The following is a 24,307-nucleotide window of genomic DNA, read 5'->3' as shown; positions in this document are numbered from 1 at the left end:
CTGTATAAAGCAAACATTCCTTCAAACTCAGAATTAATTTTACATATGGATTCTCCTCCTCCATGATCTCAGAAAAGCAAGGACAGCTCAGAGATCCCTACATGTTCTCTAAAGATTAATTCAGATCAGTCTAGGAAGAGTTATAATCTGTAACTAACTAATTCTCTCAAGACAGCCCTCCGAGGAAAGCAAACTACAAACACTCAAATTCTACACAGAGTGGTGTATCTCATGGGAACTCAGCTCCAAGATGTACACCCTGAATCTGACAGAAAGACAGCCCTGCCTTCTTCAGGTAATGCTGGTTCAGAAAGCTTCTCATGGCCTCTGCCTCTGTATGATTCTCTATGCTTAATACTGACTCAGTGATCACTTCCAGACAGTGTTCAGTAATACCCTCACCTTTACCAAATGACCTCTTTGCTGCTCAGATCCTGGATCCGACTGAACTCTTGGTCAAACAGGGCTTCGGGGCCTCATCTGGTACTGCCAGTCAAGAGTCATGTGAAATGTTCATGTGGGTACACTAACTTGACAGAGGCCCCTAAAGCTGCATCAGCCTTGGACACCCCTTAGAGCTTTTCTTCTGTACAACAGATAAAAACAAACTACTCTCAGGCAGTGTCTGGTACATAGCAGACACCCAAAATGGTAACCTTATAATCACCATTATTGTGTTCCTAGGGCGGTAAGAAGCAAACGGACCACCATGTAATTATTAACATTCTTAACAGATGTTCATGCAAATTCCAGTTGTATATTGTCATCTCCCTGACAGCCCGGTAAGAGGATGTCACTTTATAAGACCACCAGAAGAACAGGTAAATAATTATCCCTTTATAATCACTATAGGCGAGCCACTGTTTATAATCAGTGGTTCTCAACGGAACCACTTGCTCACCAAGGAGACATTCAGCAATGTGTCATAACTGAACTGTCACAATGGAAGGGTGCAACTGGCAGCTAGTGAACAGAGGCCAGGGATGCTGCTAAGTATTCTACAACGTACAGGATAATGCTCATGTCCAGATTATCCCACCCCAAATGTCAATAGTGCTAAGGATGAAAGACCCGAGTTTATAGTTCTGACTTGATCATCCAAAAACAATGTGTAACTGCAACCAATTTAATCCACTTAAAACCAGGAGACAACCTCATCAAAACGCAAAAAACTCTATGCATTAAACTCTCACATGTTTATTTTTTAAAGGTCTAAATCAGAAAGGGCTTAAATGAAGAGAGGGGGTAAAAACTGACTATGAAGGAGAAAGAGAGAAGTCTGTAGAAACCCTGACCTTGAGTGAGCAATCCAGTGTACAAGTAATTCAGTTCAGTTCAGTCACTCAGTTGTGTCTGACTCTTTGTGACCCCATGGACTGCAGCACGCCAGGCTTCCCTGTCCATCATCAACTCCCGGAGCTTGCTTAAACTCATATCCATCGAGTCGGTGATGCCATCCAACCAGCTCATCCTCTATCATCCCTTTCTCCTCCCACCTTCAATCTTTCCCAGCATCAGGGTCTTTTCCAATGAGTCAGTTCTTCACATCAGGTGACCAAAGTACCAGAGTTTCAGCTTCAACATCAGTCCTTCCAATGAATATTCAGGAATAATTTCCTATAGGATGGACAGGTTGGATCTCTTTGCAGTCCAAGGGACTCTCAAGAGTCCTCTCCAGCACCACAGTTCAAAAGCATCAATTCTTCGGCGCTCAATCTTCTTTATAGTCCAACTCTCACATCCATACATGACTACTGGAAAAACCACAGCCTTGACTAGACGGACCTTGGTTGGCAAAGTAATGTCTCTGCTTTTTCATATGCTGTTTAGGTTGGTCACAGCGTTTCTTCCCAGGAGTAAGCGTTTTTTAATTTCATGGCTGCAGTCATCATCTGCAGTGATTTTGGAGCCCCCAAAAATAAAGTCTCTCACTGTTCCCATTGTTTCCCCATCTATTTGCTATGAAGTGATGGGACCAGGTGCCATGATCTTAGTTTTCTGAATGTTGAGCTTTCAGTTCAGTTCAGTCGCTCAGTCGTGTCTGACTCCTTGCAAACCCGTGAATCGCAGCATGCCTGGCCTCCCTGTCCATCACCAACTCCCGGAGTTCACTCAGACTCACGTCCATCAAGTCAGTGATGCCATCCAGCCATCTCATCCTCAGTCGTCGCCTTCTCCTCCTGCCCCCAATCCCTCCCAGCATCAAAGTCTTTTCCAATGAGTCAAATCTTCGCATGAGGTGGCCAAAGTACTGGAGCCCAAACAAATAAAGTCTGACACTGTTTCCACAGTTTCCCCATCTATTTCCATTGAAGCGATGGAACCAGATGCCATGATCTTCATTTTCTGAATGTTGAGCTTTAAGCCAACTTTTTCACTCTCCTCTTTTACTTTCATCAAGAGGCTTTTTAGTTCCTCTTCACTTTCTGCCATAAGGGTGGTGTCATCTGCATATCTGAGGTTATTGATATTTCTCCCGGCAATCTTCGTTCCAGCTTCTGTTTCTTCAAGCCCAGCATTTCTCATGATGTACTCTGCATGTAAGTTAAACCAGCAGGGTGACAATATATAGCCTTGACGTACTCCTTTTCCTATTTGGAACCAGTCTGTTGTTCCATGTCCAGTTCTAACTGCTGCTTCCTGACCTCCATACAGATTTCTCAAGAGGCAGCTCAGGTGGTCTGGTATTCCCATCTCTTTCAGAATTTTCCACAGTTTATTCTGATCCACACAGTCAAAGGCTTTGGCACAGTCAATAAAGCAGAAATACATGTTTTTCTGGAACTCTCTTGCTTTTTCCATGATCCAGTGGATGTTGGCAATTTGATCTCTGGTTCCTCTGCCTTTTCTAAAACCAGCTTGAACATCAGTAAGTTCATGGTTCACATATTGCTGAAGCCTGGCTTGGAGAATCTTGAGGATTACTTTACTAGCATGTGAGATGAGTGCAATTGTGCGGTAGTTTGAGCATTCTTTGGCATTGCCTTTCTTTGGGATTGGAATGAAAACTGACCTTTTCCAGTCCTGTGGCCATTGCTGAGTTTTCCACATTTGCTGGCATATTGAGTGCAGCACTTTCACAGCATCATCTTTCAGGATTTGAAACAGCTCTACTGGAATTCCATCACCCCCACTAGTTTTGTTCGTAGTGATGCTTGTTCTTCAAGTGATGCCCACTTGACTTCACATTCCAGGATGTCTGGCTCTAGGTGAGTGATCACATCATCATGATTATCTGGGTCGTGAAGATCTTTTTTGTACAGTTCTTCTGTGTATTCTTGCCACCTCTTCTTAATATCTTCTGCTTCTGTTAGGTCCAGACCATTTCTGTCCTTTATTGAGCCCATCTTTGCATGAAATGTTCCCTTGGTATCTCTAATTTTCTTGAAGAGATCTCTAGTCTTTCCCATTCTGTTCTTTTCCTCTATTTCTTTGCATTGATCGCTAAAGATGGCTTTCTTATTTCTTCTTGCTATTCTTTGGAACTCTGCATTCAGATGCTTTATCTTTCCTTTTCTCCTTGGCTTTTCGCTTCTCTTCTTTTCACAGCTATTTGTAAAGCCTCCCCAGACAGCCATTTTGCTTTTTTGAATTTCTTTTCCATGGGGATGGTCTTGATCCCTGTCTCCTGTACAATGTCACGAACCTGATTCCATAATTCATCAGGCACTCTATCTATCACATGTAGGCCCTTAAATCTATTTCTCACTTCCACTGTATAATCATAAGGGATTTGATTTAGGTCATACCTGAATGGTCTAGCGGTTTTCCCTACTTTCTTCAATTTAAGTCTGAATTTCATAATAAGGAGTTCATGATCTGAGCCACAGTCAGCTCCTGGCCTTGTTTTTGTTGACTGTATAGAGCTTCTCCATCTTTGGCTGCAAAGAATATGAGCTTTAAGCCAACTTTTTCACTCTCTTCTTTCACTTTCATCAAGAGGCTCTTTAGTTCCTCTTCACTTTCTGCCATAAGGGTGGTGCCATCTGCATATCTGAGGTTATTGATATTTCTCCCGGCAATCTTGATTTCAGCTTGTGCTTCATCCAGCCCAGCATTTCGCATGATGTACTCTGCACAGAAGTTAAATAAGCATGGTGACAATATACAGCCTTGACATACTGCTTTCCCGATTGAACCCAGTGAACAGTATGAAAAGGGACAAGTAATAGGATTTGCCTTAAAAGGAGCACAGCCAGGGCACTGGGACAGTCTCTTCCTGATGCTCAGTCAATATTTTACACAGTACAAATTCTTTATGGGAATTATACCTTTAACAAACCCCTTAGGTAGATTCCATTATTCACATTATTTGGCTAGGGATATGCAGTCATTAAATAAAAAGACCAAGATTCAAACCCAAGTCTTTAGACATCAAAACACCATGCTCTTCTCAACCACTCCATTAAGCTAAAAAGCTTAACTTACGTACAGTGACTAGATCCCTAGAATGATACCCACAGAAACGTTCAGTAAGGTTATCTATGGATGTGCTTAGTCCCAGTGGTGTCCAACTCTGCGACCCCATGGACTGTAGCCTGCCAGGCTCCTCTATCCATGGGGATTCTCCAGGCAAGAATACTGGAGTGGGATGCCATGCCCTCCTCCAGAGCATCTTCCCAAACCAGGGATTGCACTATCTCCTGCATTGCAGGTGGATTCTTTACCATCTGAGCTACTAGGCAAGTCCTATCTCTGGATAGTAGACTATTAAGTCATCTTTATTCTTTGTATTGAATACTTTCAGCTCAGTAAAGAAAGAATCTTTGAAGAGATAAAACTCAGTGGACTTGAACGGGTTTGTTGTTGATGTTCAGTCGCTAAGTCATGTCTGACCCTTTGTGACCCCATGGACTACAGCCCGGCAGGCTCCCCTATCCTTCACTATCTCTTGGAGTCTGATCAAATTCATGTCCATTGAATCAGTGATCCTATCTAATCTTATCCTCTGCCGCTCCTTCTCATTTTGCCTTCAGTCTTTTCCAGCATCAAGGCCTTTTCCAGTGAGTCGACTCTTCACATCAGGTAACCAAAGTATTGGAGCTTCAGCATCAGTCTTTCCAATGAATATTCAGGGTTGACATCCTGTAGGATTGACTGGTTTGATCCTGCAGCCCAAGGGACTCTCAAGAGTCTTCTCTGGCACCACAGTTCGAAAGCATCAATTCTTCAGTTCTCAACCTTTTATATGGCCCAGCCCTCACATCCACACATGACTACCGGAAAAACCATAGCTTTGACAATATGGACCTTTGTCTGCAAAGTGATGTGTCTGTTTTTAAATACACTGATTCTATTTAGATACAGACTTAAAAACAAAAACTTCTCCCTAAAGCCCCATCTAGGTGGCTGCCTACAACTTTGAACTTATAGCCCTGCTGTTGCATTCAAAAACTAAATAAATGCGTAACACTTCTGCTCTTCATAGCACTGGTTGCATTGTTATTGTCATTAGTTTGCATTCACTGAACACTTAACTTATGATGAAGACATACACACTACATGCATTTCCTAATTTCATTCTCACCACAAACTTGTGTGATAAATATTATTATTCTCTTCATTCTGCTGCTGAAGAAAAGTGCTTGAATAGGGCAATAATGATTACCAGGTCACACAGAGGTAAATGGCAGGTTCCAGGTCTTGTGATTCCAGAATCCCAAAAGCAATGCAAGCCAAAGAATAATTATCTACATTCTCGCCCAGTCCTCAAAGGATCCGTATCAGAATGGACTCTTTCACAATACCATCACCAGTCCATAAAAGCAATGTTCAAATATTCAAGGCTATTAGGAAAACGAGTGAACCCACTTTGTGTTGCCTCAGCAGGCAAAACTAAGTCTAATGGTGGAAGACATAAGGACAGTTCCTGACGCTTATGTAACTAATGAACAGTTAGAACACAGTCTTCACTGACCAGGTCCTGTTAGAAGTACCTGATCACCAAGTATTAAAGTAGAGGCTTGAATACTATTCATAATGTGATTCTTAAACTATTTTTTTAAAATATGCTTTCCTCTACTGAAACCTTATAGATATAGAAGTCATAAAACTATTCTGGCTCAAGAGGAGCAGCGAAGTCAAGAGTCCCCGTCTCAGGGCCCCTTAGAGGCAGTGATAATATCAAGAATTCCCAAGACTCTGACAAGTACAGTTTACAGGATCTCAACATGAATGAATCTTGAAGACGTTATATTAAGTGAAGCAACCTAGTCACAAAAGGACAAAGACTGTCTGATTCCACTTATATGTGATATCTAAGGTAGACAGAGACAGGGACAGAAGGCAGAATCGTGGTCACTGGGGGCTGAAGGGAAGGGGGAACTGGGAGTTTGTCGGACAGGGTTTCAGTTTGGGAAATGAAAAAGTTCTGGAGGTGGAGGGCTGTGATGGTTGCAAACAAAGTAATTACACTGATGTGATACAGTTAGTGCCACTGAACTGCACACTTAAAAATGGTTAAAATGGTAAGTCACAATATATGTATTTTTTGCAATAAAAACAAGACATTAAATCAGTCAATGTGAATGTGCAAAATAATAATACTAAATAAAATAAAAATACTAATAAGAGAAACTAGCTGTATAAGAAATTAACATAATTATACTGAAAAGAGTGGGAAAGAAATAAACTAACAACTATTTGGGAAACAGTATTTTGATTGGATACAATATAGAAGGAGCTGTATGTAAATGTTGTGATATAGTTATCAAAAGTGTTTCCTACAGAGGTATAGGTTAGCAATTATGAAAGTACCTTATATGTATACCAGAACTGATCAAATAAGTAAACAAACTGTAGATAATGAAATTCAGTATACTCAATGTCAGAAGAAGAAATTCTAAATAAGGAAAAAGAAAAGACTAAAATAAGCTTTTTAATACTAAATTAGAATCAGAGATATCAACACAAACTCATGACTTGGGATACACAGAGATTTAGAAATATAAATATGTGCATGTATGAGGGTAGCTAGACTATCCACTAAGAGCAATAACACCTCAGTGACTGTAACTACATCTAATGCCCAGATCGTGATCATTAAACATCATTTTCCACCAAAAGGAAACAAGCGGTTGACCTCAGGGCAAGGGCAAGAAAATACAAGATGAGCCTGAAACATCTTGTGGAGCCAAAAGTAAAGAACTTCTCTAAAAGAGATGGGAGCTTATTGAAAGTACACAGTAGCCAACCCAAAGATGCTCCTAATGGCCAAAGCTAGAACAATTTGTGTAACAAATAATAGCAGCAGTGAATTTTAACCAATAGAAAAAGTATCTGTGAATCTATACCAATAAAAATGAATAAATAAGTGAACAAAGGAGGGAGAAAGTTATTTCTCACAGAATTTTAATTAATAAATAAAGAGGGAAATAACTACCATTAAGCACAGTAAACAGTGCTGCAAAGATCCACTGGTGGAGGCTCAAAGCAGCTGCACCGATTTGATTCCCACCAGCAGTGAACGAGGGTTCTTTTCTCCACATCCTAACATTTTTAATTTGTTGTCTTTTTAATAATAGTCATCTTGACAGATCTGAGGTGATACCTCATCATGGTTCTGATTTGCATTCCTGATGATTAGTGACAATGAGCATCTTTTCATGTGCCTGTTGGCCATCTTTATGTCTTCTTTGGATAAGCATCTATTAGACTCTCTGCCCATTTTTTGATCAGGTTGTATATTTTGATGTTGACTTGTATGAGTTCTTTGTACATTTTGCATAGTAATCCCTTATTGAATATATCATTTCATTATAAAATGATTTACAATAGCCAAGTTATGAGTAATCTAAGTGCACATCAATAGATTAATAAAGATATGAGATAAATGTATATGTGTGTGTGTATATCACACACAATGGAATATCACTCAACTATATAAAAAAGAATAAAATCTTGTCATTTGCAACAACATGGGTGGACCTAGACAGTATTACGCTAAGCCAAATAAGTCAGAGAGAAAGACAAATACTATATGATTTCATTTGTATGTAGAATCTTAAAAACAAAACAAATGAACAACCAGAAACAGAATCACAGATATAGAGAACAAACAGGTGGTTGCCAGAGGGGAGTGGGTCGGTGGGGAAAAGAGAGATAAGTGTGGGAGATTAAGAGGCACAAATTCCCAGTTGTAAAATAAATGAGTCATGGGTATGTAATGTACAGTGTGGGGAATATATTCAATAATTATATACTATCTTTGTATGATGGGAGATGGTAACTACACTTACTGTGATGATCATTTAAAATGTATAGAAATATCAATTTATAATGTCGTGTAACAGCAACTAACAATGTTGGAGATCAATTACATTTCAAAAACAAACTTCTGGATAAAGAGACCAGATTTGCGGTAACTAGAGGCAGAGGGATGGGGGAAGGCGGAATTGTATGAAGATAGTCAAAAGGTACACATTTCCAGTTATGAGATAAACAGGTACTAGGAATATAATTTACAGCATGACAAATATAATTAACACTGTTCTATGCTGCACATGAACATCACCAGATGGTCAGCACTGAAATCAGACTGATTACATCCTTTGCAGCCAAAGATGGAGAAACTCTATACAGTCAGCAAAAATAAGACCAGGAGTGAACTGTGTCTCAGAGCATAAACTCCTTATTGCCAAATCAGACTTAAATTGAAGAAAGTAGGGAAAACCACTAGTCCATTCAGTTATGACCTAAATCAAATCCCTTATGACTATACAGTGGAATTGAGAAATAGATTTAAGGGGCTAGATCTGATAGAGTGCCTGATGAACTATGGATGGAGGTTCGTGACAGTGTACAGGAGATAGGAACAACACCATCCCCATGGAAAAGAAACAAAAAAGCAAAATGGCTGTCTAAGGAGGCCTTACAAATAGCTGCGAAAAGAAGGGAAGTGAAAAGCAAAGGAGAAAAGGAAAGATACACCCATTTGAATGCAGAGTTCCAAAGAATAGCAAGGAGATGAGAAAGCCTTCCTCAGCGATCAATGCAAAGAAATAGAGGAAAAGAACAGAATGTGAAAGACTAGACACTTCTTCAATTAGAGATACCAAGGGAACATTTCATGCAAAGATGGGCTCGATAAAGGACAGAAATGGTATGGACCTAACAGAAGCAGAAGATATTAAGAGGTGGCAAGAATACAAAGAACTGTACAAAAAAGATCTTCACGACCCGGATAATAACGATGGTGTGATCACTCACACTCACCTAGAGCCGGACATTCTGGAATGTGAAGGCAGGTGGGCCTTAGAAAGCATCACTACGAACAAAGCTAGTGGAGGTGATGGAATTCCAGTAGAGCTATTTCAAATCCTGAAAGATGATACTGTGAAAGTGCTGCACTCAATATGCCAGCAAATTTGGAAAACTCAGCAGTGGCCACAGGACTGGAAAGGTCAGTTTTCATTCCAATCCCAAAGAAAGGCAATGCCAAAGAATGCTCAAACTACCACAAAATTGTACTCATCTCACATGCTAGTAAAGTAATGCTCAAAATTCTCCAAGCCAGGCTTTACCAATATGTGAACCGTGAACTTCCAGATGTTCAAGCTGGTTTTAGAAAAGGCAGAGGAACCAGAGATCAAATTGCCAACATCCACTGGATCATGGAAAAAGCAAGAGAGTTCCAGAAAAACATCTGTTTCTGCTTTATTGACTACGCCAAAGCCTTTGACTGTGTGGATTACAATAAACTGTGGAAAATTATCAAAGTGATGGGCATACCAGACCACCTGACCTGCCTCTTGAGAAACCTGTATGCAGGTCAGGAAGCAACAGTTAGAACTGGACATGGAACAACAGACTGGTTCCAAATAGGAAAAGGAGTATGTCAAGGCTGTATATTGTCACCCTGCTTATTTAACTTCTGTGCAGAGCACATCATGAGAAATGCTGGGCTGGAGGAAGCACAAGGTAGAATCAAGATTGCCGGGAGAAATATCAATAACCTCAGATATGCAGATGACACCATCGTTATGGCAGAAAGTGAAGAAGAACTAAAGAGCCTCTTGATGAAAGTCAAAGAGGAGAGTGAAAAAGTTGGCTTAATGCTCAACATTCAGAAAACTAAGATCATGGCATCCAGTTCCATCACTTTATGGCAAATAGATGGGGAAAAAGTGGAAACAGTGGCTCACTTTATTTTTCTGGGCTCCAAAATCACTGCAGATGGTGATTGCAGCCATGAAATTAAAAGATGCTTGTTCCCTGGAAGGAAAGTTATGACCAACCTAGACATATTAAAAGGGAGCATATTAAAAGGCAGACACATTACTTTGCCAGCAAAGGTCCGTTAGTCAAGGCTATGGTTTTTCCAATAGTCATGTATGGATGTGAGAGTTGGACTATAAAGAAAGCTGAATGCCAAAGAATTGATGTTTTTGAACTGTGGTGTTGGAGAAGACTCGAGAGTCCCTTGGACTGCAAGGAGATCCAACCAGCCCATCCTAAAGGAGATCAGGCCTGAGTGTTCATTGGAGGGACTGATGTTGAAGCTGAAACTCCAATACTTTGGCCACCTCATGCGAAGAGCTGACTCATTGGAAAAGACCCTGATGCTGGGAAAGATTGAGGGCAGAAGGAGAAAGGGACGACAGAGGATGAGATGGCTGGATGGCATCACCAACACAATGGACATGTGTTTGAGTAAACTCCGGGAGTTGGTGATGGACAGGGAGGCCTGGCGAGCTGCGGTTCATGGGGTTGCAAAGAGTCAGACACGACTGAGCGACTGAACTGAACTGAATACGATATGTGAAAGTTTTAAGAGTAAACCCTAAGCATTCACATCACAAGGAGAAATATTCTTTTCTATTTCTTTAATTTTGTATTTATATGAAATAATGGAGGTTCAGTAAACTTACTGTAGTAATCATTTCAGGATATATGTAAATCAAATCATTATGCTGTATACCTAAAGACTTACACCATTCTGTATGTCAGTTATACCTCAAAAAGCTGAAACGAAAAAAATATAGTGGAAGTCTGCAAAGAACAACTGAAAGAATGGAGAAAAAACAAAGTTTTACGTCTTTTCTTGTCAAAGTTCCACAAAGGGTCTCTTCAAAAATTTGTTCCTTTCATCATTTGCTAATTAATCTGTAAAATCATTTAATTCTCAAGTATTCAGAATTCTACAACTCTAGTGCCAGATGGAAAAGTAAAAGCCATTCAGATCCTCTCTCTCATCTCTGTAGATTTATTCTACAGATATGTAGATTCATACTAAAACTCAGATCTATGCTTTTCAGTTTAGGAAATCATTAGATCTTTTAAAAAGTTATCTTGTACATGCTCTCTTTCTCAAGTAGTTACTAGAATACATGTTTCAAATACTCCAGGTATCTTTTGAATGAAGGAGCAAACCAAGATAGAACAAAATATGAGATTCAGGAAACAGATTCGGTACAGGAGAGAAACAAAGGGAAATTCCAGGCAACCACTTTGCTAAAGGCCTGGAGCAAAACTAGTCCAGACTGCAGCTGAAGTTAAAGTGTCTGGAAGGAAAGCCTCCAAGGGAAAAACACGGAATCAATAGATCATTTAATGTTTGGTCATGTGGGAAATTGTACTAAGTGGCTGTGGGAGCAATTGGAAAGCAGGAATATTATAAGTAAACAAAAAATGACAAAAGGCCAAGACAAAAAATATGAACAAGAAAAAGAATGTAATCAGATTACACTATTTAGCCTGGTAGTGAATAGTATTTGCAAAGTCATAATAATGTAAATACAGAAGACTACTATATCCAAAATTTGTGATATAACTTATGAAAAGGATGGATAAGGGAAGAGAGTTAAATCTTGATCTAGGGAATTCCCTGGCGGTCCAGTGGTTAGGACTCTGCGCTTTCACTGCCAAGGGCCCAAGCTCAAGCTCTGGTTGGGGAACTAAGATCCCACAAGCTTCAAGGTGCGGCCAAAAAAAAAATTAAATCTCCATCTACTGTAAAAACAAATCAACAGATAATTTCTAAAATTAAGAAATCAAAGAATAACAGTATTAGCATATTATTTCAAAACATTAAAATAAATTTCAAAATAAAAAGCTTAAAGAGTTGAATGTGGTTGCCTATGGAGAGCATAAAGTAAGGGACAGGGTAAGAGAGGGAACTGCTGATTTTTGCTGTAAACCTTTTAGTACTATCGAACTCTTAAAAACTGCCTGTATCACTTTGATAAATATAAAATTTTGTAAACTAGCTATATATTAAATAGATTCGTTATGTTTTTCCTTAAAAAGCAGGATGTTTGATGTTTAACATGCATGTAGAATGCCATGTGTTCTTCAAAAAGAAAAAAAAAATCACCAGTTCAAGTAGTGAATCCAGAATCTCATTCCTTAAGAAAATCAATTATACACTAGGCTTGCCCCACAAGCCACTTTCTTTTGTAGACAGAAAAAAAAAACCAAAAACCAAAAACAAAAACAAATGAGTTAGCCAGGACATGGAAGCAACCTAGATGTCCATCAGCAGATGAATGGATAAGAAAGCTATGGTACATATACACAATGGAGTATTACTCAGCCGTTAAAAAGAATTCATTTGAATCAGTTCTGATCAGATGGATGAAACTGGAGCCGATTATACAGAGTGAAGTAAGCCAGAAAGAAAAACACCAATACAGTATACTAACACATACATATGGAATTTAGAAAGATGCCAATGACGACCCTGTATGCAAGACAGCAAAAAAGACACATGTGTATAACGGACGTTTGGACTCAGAGGGAGAGGGAGAGGGTGGGATGATTTGGGAGAATGGCATTCTAACATGTATACTATCATGTAAGAATCGAATCACCAGTCTGTGTCTGACGCAGGATACAGCATGCTTGGGGCTGGTGCATGGGGATGACCCAGAAAGATGTTATGGGGAGGGAGGTGGGAGGGGGGCTCATGTTTGGGAACGCATGTAAGAATTAAAGATTTTAAAATTAAATAAATAAATAAATAAATAAAAATTTAAAAACAGAAAAACCTTCAACAACAACAACAAAAAAAGAATACATTTGAATCAGTTCTAATGAGGTGGATGAAACTGGAGCCTATTATACAGAGTGAAGTAAGCCAGAAAGAAAAACACCAATACAGTATACTAACACATATATATGGAATTTAGAAAGATGGTAATGATAACCCTGTATGCAAGGCAGCGAAAGAGACACAGATGTATAGAACAGTCTTTTGGACTCTGTAGGAGAGGGAGAGGGTGGAATGATTTGGGAGAACGGCATTGAAACATGTATAATATCATATGTGAAACGAATCACCAGCCCAGGTTCAATGCTGGATACTAGATGCTTGGGGCTGGTGCACTGGGATGACCCAGAGGGATGGTATGGGGAGGGAGGAGGGAGGGAGGTTCAGGATGGGGAACATGTGTATACCTGTGGCGGATTCATGTTGATGTATGGCAAAACAATACAATATTGCAAAGTAATTATCCTCCAATTAAAATAAACTTATATTTTAAAAAAATGAGTTGCAGGGCCCATTATGCTGGCCACCGAATTGTTGGATATTTTTTATCCAGTTACTATTGCAAGATAGATTTCTGTAACAGAAACCTCAGATAATAAGAAGTATTATCTGTAAAGCAACTATACTTCAATAAAAATTTTAAAAATAAAATAAATTACATACAAAAAAAGGCATTATTACCTTCCTCATAAACTGATCTTGATTGAGGCTTTATTGTTACACTACAAAGGAAACTAGAGATACTTAAACAATTAAAACAATTAAGAGCCCCAATTGACTACAAATGTTGATACATATCAGATGAGTTGTCAAAGGAATATTATTTATTATATATCACTTCATAAAACAACACAATCTCTACTGCCAGCAATTCAATTATACCAGCATCATGATTTCAAATGATTATGAGAACCTGCTTATTCTCAGATCCAAGGCACAGCTAGCTGCTGCTGCTGCTAAGTCACTTCAGTCATGTCTGACTCTGTGGACCCCAAGACGGCAGCTCACCAGGCTCCCCTATCCCTGGGATTCTCTAGGCAAGAACAATGGAGTGGGTTGCCATTTCCTTCTCCAATGCATGAAAGTGAAAAGTGAAAGGGAAGTCACTCAGTCGTGTCCGACTCTTAGCAACCGCATGGACTGCAGCCTACCAGGCTCCTCCGCCCATGGGATTTTCTGGAAGAGTACTGGAGTGGGGTGCCATTGCCTTCTCCAAGGCACAGCTAAAGAGCAAGGCAAAATTCCTTCTGAGGTTCCAACGGAGATTAGAGCTTTTATCAACATGAGGTCTCAGATTCATGGAGTTAGCAGGAACTTTAAAGATGATCAGGTCCAACAACCCACAATCACACAGCCAAGCTCATGGCAAACCAAGACTAGAGTCCAGTTGAATTGAGCCTTTGTAGGTAGAGCTCTTTTCCACCACACTGTGCTATCTCATGTCCTATTCCTTTTGAAGCCAACTTTGTCTCTGTGAATAACTCAGACCAGGAAGAAATCTTGGAAATACACTACAGCCTCTAATTTCTTTATAATAAGAAACACACACACACACAAATACTAGTTACTGGCTACACTGACATTTAGAGTACAGAAATGGTGAACTGTAAGCAAAAGTTGAATTACATTTATCACTGCTGCTGCTGCTGCTAAGTCGCTTCAGTCGTGTCTGACTCTGTGCGACCCCATAGACGGCAGCCCACCAGGCTCCCCCGTCCCTGGGATTCTCCAGGCAAGAACACTGGAGTGGGGTGCCATTTCCTTCTCCAATGCATGAAAGTGAAAAGTGAAAGTGAAGTCGCTCAGTCGTGTCCGACTCTTAGTGATCTCATGGACTGCAGCCTACCAGGCTTCTCTGTTCATGGGATTTTCCAGGCACGAGGACTGAAGTGGGGTGCCATCGCCTTCTCCGATATTTATCACTGCTGCTGCTGCCGTTGCTGCTAAGTCACTTCAGTCGTGTCCGACTCTGTGCGACCCCATAGACGGCAGCTCACCAGGTTTCCCTGTCCCTGGGATTCTCCAGGCAAGAACACTGGAGTGGGTTGCCACATTTATCACTAGGGCTTCCTATTTCCAGGAGCCCAGGTCCCTGTCAAATTCATCCAACAAATAATGAATTCCTACTATGAGCGAGACACAGTACTATGTGCCAGGAACACCATTACAGGGGCTCTTGCTCCTTCAGAGCTGCCGGCCCCAGATATAACTCTATACATCCTAAAATAGAGTAGCTTGTAATGCTGGGCAAAGGATCATTATGATTTTTTCTTTAATCTTTATTTTATTTTGCTCCACTGCCGCACCTGACAAACCCATCCTCTTGGTATGCCTTTAGAGCACCAGTCACCCAGCCGGCAGCACTGAAGCCTCACCTGGCTGGACTTTTCCCTCTGCCTACAGCTGAATCATTCCAGAAGAGCCTTTCCTACACTGGTGGTGGTGGTTGTTTAGTTGCTAAGTCATGTCTGACTCTTTGCGACCCCATGGACTGTAGCCCACCAGGTTCCTCTGTCCATGGGATTCTCTAGGCAAGAACACTGGAGTGAGTTGCCATTTCCTTTTCCAGGGGATGTTCCTGACACAACGATCGAGCCTGCATCTTCTGGTTGGCAGGCAGATTCTTTACCGCTGAGCCACCTGGGAAGCCCTACTCAGGTGGTCCTAGTGGTAAAGAACCTGCTGCCAGTGCAGGAGACATAACAGACGTGGGTTCGATCCCTGGGACAGGAAGATCCCTTGGAGGAGGGTGTAGCAATCCACTCCAGTATTCTTGCCTGGAGAATTCCACGGACAGAGGAGCCTGGAGGGCTACAGCTGGAGTTGCAAAGAGTTGGACATAACTGAAGGGATTTAGCATGCGTGGTGCTCCCTCCTAGCTAATTTCAAAGTTACTCAGGCCCAAGTTCTTGGGCCTCTTCGACTCCTCCACCTCCTCCCATACCCAATCAAAGCTGCTCCATCTTCTTTCACACGTATCTTCTGCAGACACTCTCCTTCCTCGTTATTTGCACTGCTTCTTTATCCTTTGTAGAGCTCTGCCTGCATTTCCACTGTGCTTCCCACAACAGCCAGATTAATCATCCAAAAACACAGCTTACATATGTCACTCTACCACTCAAAAGGATCTGAAGCTATTTGCTCTAGGATAAAATCTCATCGTCCCTTGACTATATCGTGAACTGGACAATATACTTCTGAGCCTCTGCTAATACCATTCCTTCTATCTAAAATATTCTCTTTCCCCTCTCTGTCCATCCAAATCTTATATCTCCTTCAAAGACATTTGCTCAAATACCATTTTCTCTGTGAAGCCCACTGTCATCTCACTGGTACACGAGCATTCTGGGCAGGACAAGAGTGCAAATAATCTGAGCAAGATGGAGTGAAGCAAGGAGGCTGGTGTGAATGGATGAGGTGAGAGCATTTTGGAGATAACATCAGAGAGGTATCGAAAGGCCAGACCCCACAGGACCTGCTTGACCAGTAAAAGGACTTTAAATCTGAACAAAATGGGGATCAACACTTTCCTATATTCCCCAGCAAAGATATATGACTTGGCAGACAGATCATGCTGCCAGTGGTGACAGGAGCAGGCTACACGTAGAATGGCAAGTGCAGAAGCAAGGAAGCCAGTAAAGAGGTTATTACAGTAGGCCGGGTACAAGGGTGCAGGTGGTGACAAGAGTCTGAATATGGATACACAGGCTGACTGGATGAGGGACATGGGAACAAAGAAGTAGTTAAGGATGATTCCAAGTTGCTGGCCCTAAACAAGTGGAAGAGCAGAGATGTCTAACTGAGATAAGGGAGAAGACTGTGGCAGGAGCAGGTTTTGAGGTAGAAGATTTGGAGACAGGTTTGGGGTATGATCAGTTTAGGATGTATATCAGACATCCAAAGGAAAATGTAGGGCAGGAAATTTCTTACCTCAATCTGAAATTCAGGGGAGAGGTTCTGGCTAGAGATATATATTTGACAATCGTCCAAATACACATCCGGCCAGCTTTATAAAACTTCTATGATGATGGGTATATTCTGTATCTGCACTGCTCCTTATGGCAGCCACAAGACACTTATGACTTGAAATGTGGATAGGGTGATTAAGGCACAGAATTGTTAATTTTAGTTAATTTACATTTAAATAAGCACAAATGGGACAAAGCATGTACATGCGACTGGATGAGCATCCTAGTGAATGTAGGTAGAGAGGACTGGGTACTGGGTTAAGCCTACCACATATTGAGATAGGAAATTTTAAAAAAAGAAACAACTCAAATCTCCATCAACAACAGAAGAGAAAAATAATTAGTGACATAGTCACATAAGATTATCTTTCAACATTGAACACATAAATCTATGTGAATGAATCTCAGAAACAATGTTAAATGAAAAGAAGTAACTCAGAGAAGAAAATTTTCCATAAAGGTCAAAAGCAGATAAAACTAAATGATGCACTGCTTAGGAATATATTAAAATTACTAAAACAATAAAGAAAAATCAAGGAATGATTATCCAAATATAGGATAACATCATCTCTTCACGGGAGGTGAGCACAGAGGGCTTCAAAGTTACTGAAATTTCCTTACCTGCATGGTGACTACACAGGTATTCATTTTGTTATTCTTTTTCATCCTATATACTCTGACATGTATAATATTAAATAATTAAGAGAGTATATAAGTGAGGCAGTATATGGTTAAATGTCAAATAAATATTTCAAAACATCTTAAAATCATTAAGTTCAGAAAAAGGAAAGATAACTGTGTGACCTCTATAGTGTCTAAAAAGGAGGAGAGATTTAATCATATAAAGAAAAGAGGGAAGGGCATTCTAGAATAGGAATGAACAGGTCACATGCAAGAATCAGTAATTTAGTGAGTCTGACTAGAGACGAGTGAAGTTAGGTGGAAAAGTTGGGCTAAAGCCAGCTTATGAGATGCCTAAATGCTGGGTCAGGGAGTTTGGATTTAAAACAAAAAAAAGAAGTCTGGACTTCCATCTTGAAATAGGGCAAAACCACTGGTGGTGTCTAAACAAGTCAATAGCATGGGAAAAGTGGTATATTAGTAGGACTAATGTGATGATAAGGATCAACTAATAGGGAGACAGGAGGCTGGGAAAAAAATATAAATCTTGTAGCTGTGAGATGTCACAGAAGATTTAGTATGGCCTGAACTGCGATTCTGATGAAAAAGTTTACTCCAAGAAACTTTAGGATGAAAGATTCAACAGTCTGATCTTGGGAATAGGCAGTGAAGGGGAAAGAGATTCAAAGATTACTCCAATTTTCAAGCTAAACTAAGGAAATGATAACACCAACATATGCAAAACTAGGAAAATCAACAGAGAAAACCAGTTTTGAAGGAAGACCACTGATTCATTCATGGGATAAAAGTCAGGCAGTGTGATAGCTTCCCCTCAGGGAACAGCTCATGAATCACACTTCTTTTTAAGTAACATATTCTTAATAGGCAAAGAGAAAATATTTAATACATAGTTCTTTGGGAGGAAAAGCTGTTATAGCTTTTAACCCTATAAGAATTTTACAAGTACCATTTTAAAAGAATACTGTTATAATAATAGAGTTGCTTTTCAAAATAAACTGAAAGAAGGAACAGAACACCAAAGTAGAGATGTTCCGTAAAATGTCAGAGATGAAGGAGTGAAACTACTCAATCCAATTTGACCGAATGCTCCTTGAGGACAGAATTTATCAACTGGCCCTGGATCCCCAGAGCACTGAGCACAGTGAATGATCACTACAGAATATTGATACTTAAGTAAGGCTGAAGGAACAGACAGAAAAGAGTGAGGGCAAAAACAAGCCAATTAGGAATACCCCACCCAAGCCTCCAGAGCCCAGCATACCTTAAAGGAGCTAACGCTATGGAAGGAGGGTGCTTTAGCCTTATCATCCTGGCTGAAAGGTAGGCTGAGCCTGTGGTACCTAGTTTAAGAGAGCTAAAATACCAAACAAAAAATGGAAAGGATGCCAATTCTCAAGGAAACATATACTGAGTTTCTGCTCCCTACATTACTACCTAATGAGACCGTCCCCAACTCTAACCTTTAAGGCAGACAGTAGAATGTAACTTTTTTAGTGTGTGGCTAAAGATATTCAAGGGCATCTTGTCCTTTTAAACAGCTAAAAAGTCATTGTTTTGGTTGAAAGTGGTTTAAAAGTCTGAATGTCATACCACTATTGCTTAAGCCAGTAGAACAAAGAAATGCAAATAGAGCTACTGGTAAAGTGAGATGATTGATGCTTAGGTGTTTCAAGCGGTTGCCAGTGACTGGGCAACCTGCAGGTTCCCCCAGGTTAAGATAATTTGGCAGAGTCCCAACTTATCCAATATGGCTACAAAGGGAACAATGAGGCTGCTTTCTAAATGAACTGATCTTATACAAATGCCTTAAGACCACCTCTTTCTCAACAGATTAGAACAGAAAAGAAATGGCCAAACATTGGCAATTGTTGTTCAGTGGCTAAGTAGTGCCCGACTCTTTGAGACCCCAAGGACTGCAGCACACCAGGCTTCCCTGTCATTCACTATCTCCTGGAGTTTGGTCAAACTCATGTCCATTGAGTCAGTGCTGCCATCCAACCATCTCATCCTCTGTCACCCCCTTCTCCACCTGCCTTCAATCTTTCCCAGCATCAGGGTCTTTTCCAATGAGTCAGTTCTTTGCATCAAGCGGCCAAAGTATTGGAGCTTCAGCTTCAGCATCAATCCTTCCAAGGAATATTCAGGGTTGATTTCCTTTAGGATTGACTGGTTTGATCTGCCTGCTGTCCAAGGGACTCTCAAGAGTCTCCTCCAATACTACAGTTCAGAGGAAGAATAACAGTTCAGAGCTCATGCTCTGGCACCATACAGACCTGGGTTAAATCTCAGTTCTTCCAGTAAACAGCTACATAACCATATCTTTTAAACCATTCCTATTATGGAAAGTAAGACTGATTACCTTCCTCAAGATTTAAATATATGATAACTTCAGATGTTAGTATGTTCCTTCCGAAAACTACACCATGACCCCTTTGATTGGACCTGCATTTTCCTTACTAGCCTCAGCCAGTAATTTTTAGTGAAGAGCTTTCTAGATGGATGATCTCAATTATTGTGCTTTGAATCTCCAATTTCCCTCTCTGAGAACCACTTTACTTTGAAGTTCTGGTTCTTCAACCCATGCTCTGGGCTTCATCAGTGAAAGTGAAGAACAGGAGAAAAAACAAAGAAAATCGAATTATAAGTAGAACTTACAAACGTTGTAGTTGTGTAAACTTAAAATTGATGCTTTCTTTAAAAATCACAAATTCTGTAGAACCTATTAGCAATAATTTTAATAAGTGTTCTTACACGTAGGAGGCCCAGGGAGGTACCCTGCCTATGTTCAGCACCCCCACTTCCCTCTCTCAACTCAGGGATCTTTCTGTATGTTGTAGTGGAATCTGTGGTGTAGTGGGAAACAGAGAGGGAAAAGTTCCACAGATTCTTCATTTGCAAATGGCCTCCTTTGGAACCATTATTGCTCTCCTAGTTCAGGCAGTAAAGACTAAGTCCCAACCAGTTTCAACTCCCTTACGAGCCACCAAATTAAATGCTAAACTAGCAGTCTTCATGAACATCCCTTCCCACCTCAAAAACTCTTAAGGGCTCCCTACCTTTTATTCACTAGAAAGAGCCCAACTCAAATCCAAAGGCCAGGCTAACATCATTCTACTTTTATAGCACCGTTCTTGTTTCCTCCTAATTCCCCGAAGGAAATTCTTTAAGGCTGTGACTAATCTGCTCATTGTGCTCCCAACAGACAAACCTGCACGCCCAGGAAAGATTACACCCATCCACACGCACCTTTCCTTCAAAGGCCAGCCCAGACAGCCCCATCTCTGCCCCGCAACCGTGCTTCTCAAACACACTGCCCAGTCTTCTGACACTCTCAAGTACACCTCTTTTTACTGGCTATACTCTCGTGGCATCTCAATCCATTCCAACCACTTTGAAGGCAGGCCACGTTCATTACACAGAGGATCATCACTGTGCCCTGCACTTAGTAGATTCAGGGTATTTTTTAAACCAGAGGAGGAGTTCAAATACTGTATCTAAGTAGGGCAAGACAATACTGCCCATCTTTGCCGATTCCCCTTTATTCACAGTAAAGGGTATTATTCAGCGTTCGCTACAACGTTGAAAATTTCTAGTATACACAGAACAGTCATGTGGAGAGAGCACGCCACCGGATGGCAGAAACCTGCGTCCCAATCCTGCTTTTGGCCACAAGCTCTGCATCTGTGGGGAAATCGCACCATCTCCCTTGGCCTCGGTGGTCTCAGGTGTAAAGCGGGGGAGCCACTGTAAGGGCTTCCAGGGTGTCTCTCGGCTCCCACAGTCCCCCCACAGGAAAGCCAACACTCGGCTGCTCGCTAAGGCGGAAGCAGGCAAACTTTTACACTTCCCAGGGCTGGCATTTCCAAACGGGAGTGGAAACAGTCCGCACAGGAACAAGCGGGGCTGAGAGGAAGGTGAGAAGCAGTGTCCCCGGACTCGGATCCTCTACCCCGTGGCCAGGAACAGTCCGCCTCGGGTTCCTGGCCGCTCACAGGCAGACTTCCCCCGAGAGTGGCCCGGCCCGGTGCGGCTCCCGGGAGCGGGCAGAGGTGACTGTCCGCGCCCGTGCCCCGCGCCCCCAGCACTTGTGACACACGCCGGGTGACCCGGGTCACAGCCTCCGTCCGTCCTCACCGCCTGAGGGACGCCCTTCTCTCCCGGGCAAGGCTCCTCGCTGCCGCCCGGCGAGCCGCTCTTCCGGGCCCCGGCGGCCTCGGTGCGGCCGCCCGAGCCCCAGGCCGCCGGGACCGGCGGCGTGAGGGGAGGCGGCGGCGGCAGCTTTAAGTGCTGAATCACCACTTTGCAACCCGAGCTCCAAACCACCGTGACCTGCGGGCCCCGAGGGCCCGGACGCTCCGCTCGGCTTACCCACAGAGGCGCTCCGAGGGCGGCAGGCGGGCGCCGAGGACCGAGCGGAAGGTGCTGGGCAGCGCGGGGTGCAGCAGCCACGCTAGCCGGTACCGCATACCCCAGCGAAGCCGCCGGGATCACCGCGAACGCTTCCTTCTTGCGCCGAGCCGGCCTCGCTCACTGCGCATGCTCAGTCTGCCGCGCCGCGCCGCCTCCCGGGAGCCTCCGAGCGGCCGCCTCTCCGGGTTTTCCCTGGAGCCCGACAAGGCGTGGACGGCGGGCGGCCAAGACACCGGCTGGCGGGAGGGACGGAATGTAGCCCGGGAGCTGCAGGAGCCGGGCCACCAGGCTTCCCCGGGCGAAGAGGGACCCTGCTGGGTCACGCCGGATTCACGCGTGAGGGCGGCTGTGTGTCTCTGGTCTGTGTTAGCCGGGCGCAGGGGACTCACGAATACTGTGAGGGCACAAGGGGCCATGTTTGCGGAGGCGCCCCCATTGGCTGTCGGTCCCGGCGGTGCAGGTGCCGAAACAAGGTCAGCGGGCGAGGCGACCTCCCACAAAATGAATCGGCGACTGGCGTGCGGCCCGCGGGCTCCCTCTAGAGCGCGATGGGGACGTGGACGGTGGGGTAGGGGACTGGGGAGGAGTTAAACGCGAGAGTCGCCCAGAGAGAGGCCGGGACCTGGGGGCAGTTTCCACCCTGGGAAACTAGCAACCCTTCAAAGACCTAGGTGGACGTGGGACCGGCCATCGCAAAACAAGGCCTTCCTGGATTTACAAATCCAGAATAAAAACTACCACTCTGTACTGCTGCTGCTGCTGCTACTACTACGTTAAAAAAAAAAAAAAGTATGGGTAGTACTACTAGTATTCAGTGTACTTCAGGCACTATTTGTAAGACTTTTTTCTCGATGGCTCTATGATGTTTTGCATCCAAGAACAAGGTAATTGTTATGAATTTAACTTTCCTTTATGTTATTTTACAGGGTTTTTTTGTTGTTGTTGTTTGTTTGTTTGTTTTTAAGAAAAGCGCAATTAGGGTTAGCAATTCCCTAACTTGGGGCTTCCCAGGTGACCCAGTGGCAAAGACTCGCCTGCGAATGCAGGAGAAATGGGTTCGATCCCTGCAGACTGCAGCTAGAGAGTAGCGCCACCCCCCACCCCACCCAAAGAAAAGCTGGCTCAGCTGTGAAGACCCAGCACAGAGCCCTCCCCCCAGCCTCCCCTCCAGAAAAAAGAATCCTGTCAGTGCAGGAGATGTAGGAGAGGTGGGGAAGATCTTCCCCTGGGTGGGGAAGATCCCTGGAGGAGGTAAGGATAGAATTATCTTCAGAATTATGCTTCAGAATTCTTGCCTGGAAAAATTCCATGGACAGAGGAGCCTAGTGGCTTATAGTCTTTGGGATCACAGAGTTGGAAGCAACGGAGAGGCTAAAAACACAAACACAGACACTTCCCTAACTTAAGTGCTTTTAGGTTCCTGATGTGGCAGACCCGAGACTGCAGCCAAAAACAGTGTTCTGAATCCTATTATTGCTTCTAAGGGGAATCAGGAGAAGGATCCCTTAAGTGGATAATTCATCAGTGAGGTTCTTGGGGATCTTTTTTTTACCATATACTTTCAGCTAAAGGTAAACCCCGGAGGGATGAAAACTGAGGTAGCAGAAAGGAGGCAGCCCTCCTAGCACTGTAAGGTACAATTTCACAATGTTACACTCGTTCCAGCCCATCTGTTTTAGTTTCTGGTGGCTGCCATAACAAATTACCACCAATTTAGTGGCTTAAAACAACAGAAATTTATTCTCTCACAGTCTGGAGGCCAGAAGGCCAAAATTAAGATGTTGGCAGGGTGGCACTCCCTACAGACAGTCTTAGGGGAGAGTCTGTTCTTTGCCTCTTTCAACCTCCTTGGCTTCAGGCCCTGTTACTCCAATAAGCATCTTTACATCGCCTTCTCTGTGTCTTTTCTTTGTCTCTTAATAGGACATTTGCCATTGGACTTAGGGCACAGCAAGGTAATCCAGGATGATCCTATCTCATCCTTAACTTAATTACATCTGCAAAGACACTTTTCCAAATAATGTTAACATTTACAGGCTACTGGGTTTAGGACATGTCTTTTGGGGGGCCATTATTCACCCCCATCATTCTAGCCTCTACCCCTGCCTGTTCACCAACTCCAAATCACACAACTGTCACAGGTAATTGATGCTTTGTTGTTTAGTTGCTCAGTTGTGTCCGACCGTTTTGCAGCCGCATGGACTGTAGCCCAGCAGGCTCCTCTGTCCATGGGATTTCCCAGGCAAAAATGCTGGAGTGGGTTGTTGCCATTTCCTTCTCCAGGGGATCTTACCAACCC

The 24,307-nt window shown here is 42.6% G+C and overlaps 1 protein-coding gene across 2 annotated transcripts in view; it reads right to left on the bottom strand.

The window, feature by feature from the left end:
- The window catches only part of IDE (insulin degrading enzyme), a 100,179-nt gene extending 78,041 nt beyond the window's left edge, over nucleotides 1-22,138 (bottom strand). The window contains exon 1 of one of the 2 annotated variants that reach the window (XM_018041406.1): nucleotides 21,967-22,138. In XM_018041406.1, coding sequence (XP_017896895.1) covers nucleotides 21,967-22,064 — 98 coding nt within the window. In that variant the 5' untranslated portion in view covers nucleotides 22,065-22,138. The remainder of the gene's footprint in view (nucleotides 1-21,966) is intronic. The other variant, XM_018041407.1, reaches the window with a different exon arrangement.

The sequence above is a fragment of the Capra hircus genome, chromosome 26, assembly GCF_001704415.2.
Source record: "Capra hircus breed San Clemente chromosome 26, ASM170441v1, whole genome shotgun sequence".
NCBI lineage: Eukaryota > Metazoa > Chordata > Mammalia > Artiodactyla > Bovidae > Capra > Capra hircus.
The sequence above is the reverse complement of the archived record's forward strand: the minus strand, read 5'-3'. Positions and strand labels throughout refer to the sequence as shown.